The sequence below is a fragment of the Erpetoichthys calabaricus genome, chromosome 1 (assembly GCF_900747795.2).
Source record: "Erpetoichthys calabaricus chromosome 1, fErpCal1.3, whole genome shotgun sequence".
Taxonomy (NCBI): domain Eukaryota; kingdom Metazoa; phylum Chordata; class Cladistia; order Polypteriformes; family Polypteridae; genus Erpetoichthys; species Erpetoichthys calabaricus.
Genome location: NC_041394.2, coordinates 308,075,367 through 308,087,495, shown reverse-complemented (window position 1 = coordinate 308,087,495; position 12,129 = coordinate 308,075,367). Strand labels below are relative to the sequence as shown.

At 36.2% G+C, this 12,129-nt stretch overlaps 1 protein-coding gene across 1 annotated transcript in view; it reads left to right on the top strand.

The window, feature by feature from the left end:
• Positions 1-12,129, top strand: part of LOC114663509 (centrosomal protein of 290 kDa) — a 152,615-nt gene that overhangs the window by 129,939 nt on the left and 10,547 nt on the right. The window contains exons 51-53 of the mRNA XM_051931495.1: positions 4,368-4,441; positions 9,568-9,671; positions 10,897-11,006. Coding sequence (XP_051787455.1) covers positions 4,368-4,441; positions 9,568-9,671; positions 10,897-11,006 — 288 coding nt within the window. The remainder of the gene's footprint in view (positions 1-4,367; positions 4,442-9,567; positions 9,672-10,896; positions 11,007-12,129) is intronic.

The following is a 12,129-nucleotide window of genomic DNA, read 5'->3' as shown; positions in this document are numbered from 1 at the left end:
GCTGGCAGGCTATAGTGCAGCAGCTCAATCCCAGGGACAGTGAGGCTGCAGTGCTGCAGAATGTCACGCTTGGGTCACATAATTGCACAGAAACACAGGAGATTGTAGAGACAGGAACTTTATTCAAACACTTCAAACAAACATGTCTCTCTCAGAAGTAAAACGAGCTCAGTTTTCAGTTAGTTCTCAATTAAAGAATAGGCAAACATCATAGGGGAGCATAACTGGAGCGGGACCCCCAACAGGAGCAGAGGATGTCTGGGGGAGGAGAGAGAAACAAAGCAATTAGCCAAAAAGGACAGGTGCTGTTTAGGCTTTTAAGTAAGCGTAGCTCACGCGACAGAGCAGCCGCAAGTAAGGGAGCAATGTGAAGGTAGTCGTATCAGCTTTTTTTAAGAGGGGTTTTTTGAGGAGTGTCCATGTCTTCTAGGGTCGTTCAGCCCCCCTGCTCACAAGTGGCTGGCAGTGGTCATGAGCTGGCTGCTTAATGAATGTATGGCACTGACTGATCAGCTCCTGCATGTTCGCAATTGGCACTAGGAAATGACTATAGCCGGTTGTGGCGGTTTAAGGGTTCAGAGGAGCAAAACGGAAAACACAAGAACACTCAGCTGGAGATGCATCACAGTCAGTCAGCAGCAAGGAGAAATGAATAATGCTGTAGCGGTCCGATGCTGCTAAGATTCACACCGTCAAAGATGGTGATTTATTTATTTTTATGGTGGAGATTCCAGGGACGCACCCAGCCTTGGCCCGACCCATATGCAATCAAAAACAGAGACAAAAACAAAGCAAACCGGTAATCAAACAGCAAATAAAGAATGTAATGAAAGCAACGATATCACCCCTGTTCCCCTTATGGCAATTACACGGTAAATACAACAAAGCACAAAGAAAACACACACAGTAAATCATGAAAAACGTTCATGAAAAACTGCAACGGATGAAATGTAATGATGAAAATAGATAGTCCAGAGATCCAGACGTTGAATGGGAATGTAAACATAGTCCTACTGCTAGTTCCTGAAATGGTGAAGACAGGTGGACAGGTTCAGGAGCGCTCCTTTCTTTGCAGAATGACCATGAATCCACTTACAGTCCTCATGTGCACAGGCAGATGGCAGACAATCCAAATGCCAATCACGAAACAATCCAGGACCAAATGAATAAGTAAGGTAACCCAACAGAAGGCAGACAGACAGGAACTTGAAACACAAATTACAAAAACTTTTTTTTTGCTTTTGGTCACCTGCCCCCTTTTTAAAAGCTGCGCTGACATCCTTTGACCCCAACAACCCCAGCACCCTCAGCAGAAGACCAATCTGAGCCACTTCAGGGACTGCTGGGAGTTGCAGTTTAAAATTCTTTTGGCTACTTTCACCATCCCAAGCTGCGTCTTCCTCTAGTTGCTTCCTGTTTTCTCTACAGTACAGTATTGCCATGAAAAAAGCCATAAAAATTGTGGAGGATATTTGCAGTTTCCACTAACAATTATTAGATAGGTTCTAAGGAAAAATCCGCGAATGACTGAGGCCGTGAAATCTGTTGGGGGTCTACTGTATTTGAGTTAGTCTAAATGTAGTCCTATACTTAATATAAAACACATATGAAACACTGTCCACCAAACAGTGCAATGGGCAGATATGTGTTTTTGGAGGAAATTAAAATGACATACGGTACATCTTCTGTCCAGGTTCAGAATGATTTTACTTAAATGGTTATTTTTATTTTCATAGGACTTGTCCCCACCATATTCTTCTGGATGAACACTGTGCTGTCTAACTAAATGAAGGCAGGGACAAAATATCATTAACACTACATTGTTAGTGATGAAACATTATGATTGCTCAAAAAAGACGAGAATAAAAACATTAAATCTTTTAAGCTTTTTAAACTTTTGAATTTACTAATATGTTAAGCATTGAAATGCAGAAATGTTATTGGTAGCAGGCTTATTTATTTATTTTGGGAGGGCTTCTCTTCCATATACTGTCTGGTCAGTTTACATTCATACTGGCACAGACATCACTGTGTACTTAACAATTGACTGGAGCTCCACCTAGTCCTGCTTCTGCCTTTCATTCCGCGCTTATCAGGATAATCTGGATAACACAACCCCAAAAAATGAATATGCATGAATAGGTGGATATCTGTTCAAAGATTCAGGAATCAAGGTTGCTTATATTGGTGAATTATTGTTATGGTGTTATGTATTGTTACAACAGTGTTTGTTAGAAGGCTAGATATCAATATCGAAAAACACACACTAAGAACAGGTAATAATTAACAATTAAGTCATATATTATAAAGGGTTATAAAAGTATATTCTGCACCATTTAAGCATTAATAATAAGCCCAGGACTCTTGAGGAGAAAATGTTTATACAGTGTACAGTACAATCAATGTACAGTACAATACAATTAATTCATCCAGAAGTTAATGTTCTGATTAGTGACAAGTTCAGGCTGCCAATCATATACAGTGACATATACTGTACATGTCCTGTAGGCTTTATGCTTAATTAGTTATAACTAGGTCTGGGAATCGATTAAAAAAAATTAACTATTTAAAATTACACGATTAATCACATCTACCATTAAAACATAAAATAAATACATAAATCATTATAGTAAATATGCACTGAATCACAAAATTAATGTAGAATTAACACAAAGGAATTTCAAAACAATGTATTGGCGTAGTTTTAAACTTAATTAATGTCCTGAAACCTGACCTTTTAACAAAATACTACTTGATCAAGTACAACCTGAATTTGAATGCCTTCCTAAAATGCAAGTTGAAAATAAGGCATTAAAAAAATAAGTCCAATGTATTAATTCTCAAATTGGTATGGCCTATGAGAAACATAGACATGTCAAAGTAAAATGAAGTAATTGAAGCGACTGTAGAGTTAGACTGCATTGCTAAAGACTGACTGAAATAAGCATCTCTTAAATGGGCATAAATTAAAAATCTGCAAATGACTTTATACTTATACCCTAAAGTGTTTTTCACCTGGAGCACAATGAAAGCTACCTTTTTGTGTTGTATAGTACCGCTTGTATGAGTGGGGAAAATGGACGAAGCAGCTGGGAAAATGTGTTCACGTTTTCACTAAGTGCTGCGTCTGTAAATACCAACCTCCAAGATGCTTTTTTTTTTTTTCCCTCCGGTGTCTCTGATAGTCCTGCCCCTTCGACAGTTTAGCAAGTGTATAGATTTAATGCTTTTGTGGTTGGTAGAATCGTGGTGTGCCTTGACATTTTTTGGGTTCCAGAAAGTGTGCCATTGCAGAAAAATGGTTGGAAAGCACTGCTTTACCTACATATTGGTTCCTGGAATGTTAAAAAAGTTTGCTATAGTTGGTATCTTGCTTAAAAACTGATACCATGCATTACTTGGGTGGTTATGTTGCGCTGTTTGCATAAATTGACAAAGATACTACAGACTGGAATAATGGGTAAGGATAATCATTACACTTCTATTTCATAGAATTTTGACATTATATTAGGGCATTATGCACTGTGAGATACCTGGCAAACTGGTAAGTTAAATACACTAGTACTAAAGACTTATTTTGGTTTTAGTGCCACTTAAAGAAAACACATTTTGCAGATATGTGATATGACATTAATTCAATCTTTTTACAGAAACATGACATGAAAAAAGAGACAGCATAATTTTTACCTTCACTAATTTTCTTTAGTCTGCTATAGAACTACCGTAACCCCACCCCAAACTTCCTCCCTCTCACCTATAAGTATGCACAAATCAAGGAAATGAATACTAGTACGATGTACATTTGACATTTTCAAAATTTTTAAAAGTTGTATATAAATATGGTACTGGATGTGTATGTAATTCTTTAGGTTCACACTTAACTTTTTTTGTATTATTGTTTCATAATGTTAAAAAAAAAAAAAATTGTACATGAAAATGCCACCCTGACCAAGGCACTGCCAGATGCGATCACCATTGTTGCTGGCCCGGGATGCAACAATATTTTTTACCATATTAAACAGGCCACATTAATCACAAACAATTAATACATTAACTTTCCCAGGCCTAGTTATGTGTATAACCTCACATAAATTAATTCATGAGCATCTTTAACCACATGTATACTTGATAATTAAATTTCTAATAACACAAAAATGCTGCTGTTCAGTTGTTTAACGAAAAAACACAGGACATCCTTTCTTGTGATCAAGTCTATAAGATCTAGTAACAATAGAATAGTGTGGTATCTGTTAACTGTTTAAGAATGTTTAAGAAAATAAATGCTAATTTAATTACTACCCAATGCTTTCCCAGCCTACTTCTCGTGTTAATCATTTTTTTTTTTTTTTTTATCTGTTTGTCCTTAGATTGAACTGCTGAAACATTTTCCTGAGGAAGCAAAGACAGAATCTGGTCGCTTTACTGAATTGCAAAACATCAGGTATGGTTTTAGTTTTTCTTTTTTGTTTGGGTTTTGATTTTTTTTATGTTAATTCATCTGCACCAATAAATATATATTAATGGAAAGAAAATTGGTGTACTGATAGATTGCTCTTTTCACTTTTTTATCGTACTAGTCGTCCCCCGTGGCTCCACCCACATAGTAGTGAAACAGGACAAACTTTAAAAATCAATAAACAAAGCGGAGGCAAGGTACACCCCAAAATGCATAGGTAGACTGACTCCCCACTCCTGACGTCACATTTCCCCCTCCCTTAGGCCTGCAGCCTCTGTCTCGGATTAGCGAGAATATATTGCTCCTGCAAGCGAACTATGATTCATAACGCGATGAGAGAAGTCGTGAAATCCACCGGAATGTTCAAGTAAATTCTAGAAAAAAACCTGATCTAAATCCGTTTAAATAGTTCACTTGTTCGCTAGCTAAATAGATGTAAGGTACACTCCGAGGCTGGTGCGGGAGTGAGGAGGGCCCTGCCCCCCTCCCTTCAGTCCTCTGTGTTTCTCTTTGCGCAAATAAATCGGTACTGCATGCAAACTATGATACTTAGTGCAATGAGAAACGTCGCAAAATCAACAGGAATGTTCAAGCAAATTACAGAAAAAAACCTGATCTAAATCTATTAAGTAGGTCTGTCATGAACAGTGGACAGACAGACATTGGATTATATATATATATATATATATATATATACAGTGGTGCCTCGCATAAAGAACGCCTCGCACAGCGAACGCTGCACACAACGAACTTCATTTCATGATTCATACAACGAACTTCGTTTCACACAACAAAGTCGCCCGAGCTTCCACGACCGCTTTGCCCGAGCTTCCACGACCGCTTTGCCCGAGCTTCCACGACTGCTTCGCCCGAGCTTCCACGATCGCTGCCGATGTATTGCATCCTTCCGCGCAGGCACTGCAGGCAGTCGTTAGTCACTGCGCTTAACTTAAGCACGTATCGCGGCAATCTTTCTTCATTACGAATTAAATCACGCACGTATCACGGCAGTCGTCCTTTTAAGTTAAACTCAATATTTTTTTTATATCATGGCTTCTAAAAAAAGCAGGAAGGTGATTTCTGTTGAAATGAAACAGGAAATAATTAGAAGGAGTGAATGTGGGGTAAAACAGTGTGACCTCGTCAAAGAGTTTGGCCTCAGCAAGACCACCATTTTCACCATTTTGACAAATAAGGATGCAATCAAATCAGCCAAAGTAGCCAAATGAGTATCAAAATTATTTCATGAAAAACATAGGTCTTCAATCCACGAGGAAATGGAGAGGCTATTAGCGATTTGGATTAAGGACAGGCAGGTGAAAGGTGACGTAACAACCCAAGATATTATCTGTCACAAAGCCAAGAGAATTTATGACGATCTAAAGAAAAACGTCCCTGGAAGTAGCAGCAATCAAGATAATGAAGAAGAATTCAAAGCCAGCAGGGGGTGGTTTTTTAGATTTAAGAAAAGGTGTGGAATCCACAGCGTTACTATGCATGGTGAGGCTGGCAGTGCTGACAAGAAAGAAGCAGAAAAGTTCTCTATTAACTTTCAAAAATGTATTAAGGATGAAGGATACTGCCCACAACAAGTGTTCAATGCCGATGAAACGGGTCTTTTCTGGAAAAGAATGCCGAGCAGAACCTTCATTACAAAAGAGGAGAAGAAATTGCCAGGACACAAAGCCAAGAAGGACAGACTTACCCTTATGTTTTCGTCTAATGCCAGCGGAGACCTCAAGATCAAACCTCTATTGGTTTATCACTCTGAAAATCCCAGAATTTTCAAGAAAAATAACGTTACTAAGTCCAAACTGCCCGTCCATTGGAAGTCCAATCAAAAAGCCTGGGTGACCCAAGTTATCTTCAACGAATGGATTCTGGAAACCTTTGCTCCTGCCGTGAAGAAATTCTTGCTGGAAAAAGAACTGCCGCTCAAAGCCCTTCTGATACTTGACAATGCCCCTTCTCACTCAAAAGACCTAGAGGAAATATTGCAGGAAAATTATCCTTTTATCAAGGTGCAGTATTTGCCACCAAACACCACATCCATTCTTCAGCCAATGGATCAGCAAGTTATTGCGAACTTTAAAAAACTCTACACTAGAGCCCTCTTTAATAAGGTGTTTGAAGAATGCGAGTTTGGTGGAGACAATATGACTGTCCGAAAGTTTTGGAAGGAGAAATTTGATGTCCTTATGGCAATACGACTTATACAGAAGGCCTGGGAAGAAGTGTCACAAAGGACCCTCATTTCTGCTTGGAAGATGCTTGTGCCTTCGTGGACCCAGGAAGAAGCAGTAGTTGATGACACAGAAGTGGTGATGGACATCATCACAGTGGCCCAAAGGTTGGAATTAGAGGTAGAGGAAGAGGATGTAGAGGAGCTTATTGAGGAACACGAAGAAGAGCTGACAACTGAAGAGCTCCAAGCACTTCTGGTCCAGCAACAGGACAATGCTCAAAGGGAAGCGTCATCTGATAACGAGGAGCAACAATCAAACAATCAACCAATCCCAACTGCTGACATCAAGAACATCCTGGTCAAATGGAAAGCAGTTCAGGAGTTTACCAATGCCCACTATCCGGATTCAGCTGAAGCAAACAGGATCAACGATCTTTACTCCGATACTCTTGTCCGTTATTTCCGGCAGATGTTGAAGAAAAGAGAAAAACAAACGACTTTGGACAGGTTTTTCATGAAACCATCGGCCAAAAAGCAGAAAATGGATGAAGATGTGCAAGATTCGGTAGACTCTACTTAGTCTGTCTTAAAATTAAAAAAATGTGTGCTTTTTTAAAAAAAAATTATGTTTTTAGATGTATCTAAATAAAAATAATAACAAAAAATGTATCTTTTTTTATGTCATCTTAGCATATTTTATGCTACAGAACGAATTATTTTTTTTAACATGTATTGTTATGGGAAAACGCGTTTCACATAACGAACTTTTCGCATAACAAACTTGCTCCTGGAACGAATTAAGTTCGTTGTGTGAGGCACCACTGTATATATAATACTATTCATCTTAAAACTTTACTTGTAAGAGAAAATCACTGGAGTTAAGAGGTTAGACAGATTAATGGTATAGTTGCTATCTAACACCTCTTGGTCACAAGTTTAAAGTGACATGTTTTTCTTCTGTTTAAAAAGAAAAATTCATGATACTTTGACAATCTCTCTAACAGTATTTCCTTCATGTTAATCAGTTTCCAGGCTGTGGTGGTTCACACATTGGAAATTGGCTAGGTTTAGTTATAGAACATTAGTTTAAAAAAAACAAGTGTGTTGTGGGGCTTTCAATTTCTTGAACCCAATAGAATGATATTTCAAGTGCAACTGGTTGAATTGTGAATAACTGGAATGATACGACAGGAACTCAAAACAGAACAATAGAAAATAGGTGTTTGGGACAGACACAATGTATTAAGCTACAAGCACCAGTCAGAATAAAATGTCAGCTGAATAAAGTAAAAATAAAGCTAATACAGTGAAAATCTATCAAAATTTTGACATGCAGTACAAACACCAAAGGACAGTATTAAAGATATGCTTAACATCAAATGTTCAACACTGACAGCAAAAATTAAATTAATATTCATAAATTTCCAATTTTTGTTCAGTGGGCAAAGATCTAAATTGTGTTGTACATAAGTGTTCAGCGTGAATCATAATAATAATGACAACTATTCCAAAATAATTAGACACACAATTCCAAAAACTGTTTAAAATTGTGTCACAAAATATTTGCCAATGGGCTGTAGCTGAAAGCCACAAGGCAGAGTTAAAACATTCAGACTACTTATGGGCAAACATGTGCAAGAATAATGCCTAGAACCTAGACAATTTGGAAACCTGCTATCAGCACCACGTACAGAGAAAATTTCACATACTTCAAACTGAAATATTTTTATATAGGAAGTTATGTTTAACATATCATAGAAAAATTTAAATAATTTGATTATGACAACTAAGTTATGTTGTTATAAACAGTGCATTAAATTATTGAGGCAAGTGTATTCCTTATTTTGTTTTTTCAAAACAGCTGGACCTACGGTTACTAAAGTCACTTTTAAAATTGACTTAAAATGGCTTTCACTTTGTTTAATGATTGAAAAATAATTAATAAAAAAACAGCTTTTTTGGGGTGTGTTTTGGCACTGCATGCAGGTGAGATGCCTTTTAAAATGCAGATGGGTTTTATAGGTTTGTGGTGATTCTTGTCTTATGTGTCAAAAAGACACATAAAAGGCATATTTTTTTTCTTTGTTGTAAATATTTTTTCTTGTCAAGTGCTTATGCAATAATAATAGTATTATGAGAATGTTAGTTTCAGTGTATTGGGTGAGCAGACATCTTGTACTGATTTGCTTGCTGAATTAACTTATATCTATCTTGCACTAATTACATGCTGGAGAGTGAGAGAGAAGTTGTACATTCTTCACTGGCTAAATAATCTCTGCTGACTGGAAACAATGTATAGATGCATCTCATAAGGCACAGTTGGGAGGAAGTTGGGCTTTAGTCAAACTGTTCCCCCTAACTTTAATTCTGGCAATTTAAGAAGTACAAGGCTTAATTAATTGCATTTCAATCATTTTTACTTTGAAGGTATAAATGATTTTATCTGCAACCTGCTGCTCATATATAATTCAGAATGATGCTGCTTATTACATAATGGATGTTTAAAAATTATAAGCAGTTTTACAAAAATGCTTGATTACAGGAGCTTAGGAGCATTTTAAAAGTGCCACCTAGCCAATTTTGGAGGTGCTTTACTAAGAGATCTCCCAGTTAAAAATCATTGGTCTACACACAGTACAGTTTGGCCATGGTAATATGTTGCATGTGGTATTATGATTTCTTTGCCATATAACTGTAGACTCCTAACTGTGATGACAGCCTGTAATATTGTTTATTAGGCTTTTAATTTATTCTGCTTTTAGTAGATATCCATATATACAAGTGGTCAAGGCTGTACATTTATTTACTAACATGATGAATATCATGTTATACATTTATTGTACTTAACAATGTATAGCCTAATTTTGTTCTCAATTTTAATGTAGGAAGAAATAAACTTTAATCTTGAAAAATGTCTTTGTTCCAGACTCAAAAACAGTCAACTGGAAATGGAGAACTCTCGACTCACGCAGCTGGTAGAGGCTTTTAGAAAACAGATGGATACAGTGTCAGATGGGAAATCTGGAACTGGTAACACAGACAGAACAGTGGTTTTTTTTTAATGTATAACCAGGTTAACCAGCAAATCTGAATTGTCCCAGTGTACATGAGTAGGGCTTTATGAGTTTGTATGTGTTTACATTATATAATTGAAGCTCAGTTCAGTGTTGGTTTGTACTTTGAACATGATATGGATGAGATTTTTTTTTTTGAGGCAGAATGTTTGTGGATTGTTTTTGAAAATTTGAATCAAGGTATTGTACAGTGAATCTCAAATGCAGTCTGAATATCATATAATCAGGGCAAAAGATGTTAAAATTAAGCAATGGCAAGATTCCTTCATATTATCTTTGTTTTGTTCTAATATAGATGAGTTTCCATAATTATTTATTTTCTTACTGATGCTGTAGTTACTGTCATGGTGACTGCCATGCTTAGAAAAAACAACAGGAAAAGACTAAAAGCAACATAACTACCTTCATTTCAACCCTTGAATAAGTTTGAACATTATTTCACCACTCAATGTTAAATATACATATTATTTTGTCATTTCACAAATGTACACTTATTGACCAAACTCTCATAACTAAGTTTTCAGCTGTCTTATTTATCTTTAAATCTGGTGTGTGATAACAAACCTAAATGTATTATCTAAATCATAGTAACAGCTCCTTATTGGGTATAATTTTGCTGTATAGACTATGACGTACTGTTCACCATTGGTTTTGTAAATATATGGATTGTTTCAGATATATATAATATATATAATTATCTGAAACAATTCATATATTTACAAAACCAATGGTGAACAGTATATATCGGTTCTGATACATTGGTTTGAGTATATCTGTTTGATAGATGTACGTTGGTTGAGGTACATACATTGGTTCAGATAGATCAGTTTAGATATATACATGCGTGGAGGTATGTACATTTGTTGAGATACATTTGTCTGGATATATTGGTCGGTTCAGAAATATACATTGATTTAAATAGAATGGTTTGCATCTACGGGCAGGCATCTACAGGCTGGCCACCTCAGTTTAGTATTTCAGTTTCGCTTCATCATTGTTTCAGCATTTCCAATAGACTTCAGCAAGTTAAAGGTTTTATTCGGTACAGGAGAGATAATTATGTTTTTCAATCATTTATTTTTTTCAGTAAATTTAATTTCAGTAATTTTTCTTCTTCAGTTTTTCAGTAATTCTTATTGATTACTACACAGTAATGTTTAATGGAAATCCTTTGTCTCTAGAGCATACTGACCTACTTGAAAAAGGTATGAAGCATGATGAATTGTTGGCAAAACTAGTAGAACTTCAAAGCCAATTAAGAGCAACTGACCTTCAAAAAAGACAATTGGAGGTAATGCTTAATTTTTTTGTTTACTGAGTGGGAAATATGCCATTATTTACTTTATTCATCAGGCTAGACAGTAAAACCTTGCATTAGTGTTACAGTATTCAGAACATATTAACCTTGTATTTTGTGCAGCATGATGATGTAGGTAGGGAATGAACTATACCATTACTAACACTTATTGCTTAAATGTTACTTTACACTTAAGTTTGTAAATGGTTAATTTTCTTGCTTAGTTGAACAATGCCTTTATGTGGGACTTGGGAGATCAAGATATAGATGTTTACTTGCATCTTTTGCATTTGGAGTAAAATGAATTGCTCTGAGTCACACAGTGAGTTGGAGGAAATTCACAAAGTATTTTAATGTGTACTAAGTACTTTAATGTGCAGAGTCTTGGCCAATACAATACACTGTACTACTTGGCCGCTTTAGATAAATAAATGAAAATTTTACTTTATTGTTCTTGGTTCCAATTTCTGTAAATATTTTGATTATAATTTCAAAAACAAGGGAGTGTAGAAGACCATAGGTGACATGAAACTAAACACATGAAATGGTGAAAGTTGCAACTAAAATATTTATCAGCTGTGTGTTACTGGAGGAATGTTAGAATTGTTTTAGAATAAATTATTGTTTTTCTTTGAGAGACATCTTTGAATTCTTCTTACAAACTTTAGACAGATTAATATGTCTTCGAATAGACCTTTATGCAGTTCTCGTAATTGACCCTCAAACATTCATCTTCACCTATGGATGCTTAGCTCCTTTCAAAAAAAAACCAGAAAGAGAAATAATCTCTGAATGACCCAGTATTTGCATCAGAAGCTGTGACTGGGGAGCAAAGGAACTGGTTCAAGCAAAAGCTTAATATATTAGTGTGCTTGTTTATAGCACTGTGCTGCAGATCGACAAGGACACCAGTGACACAAACTTTGCTCTGTTAGAAGTAGACTAATTGTTTTTATTTGTTGCAATGAAAGAGAGGACACAGTAAAACAACACACAATAGAATGTTCTAAGTGTGCTTAGAGGTATTCTTTTTTTATACAGTTTGAACAATTTTGTTCTCACAGCTTTGATTATGCATATATAGCTGGATTACGCATTATTGTGTTACATTAGCTGT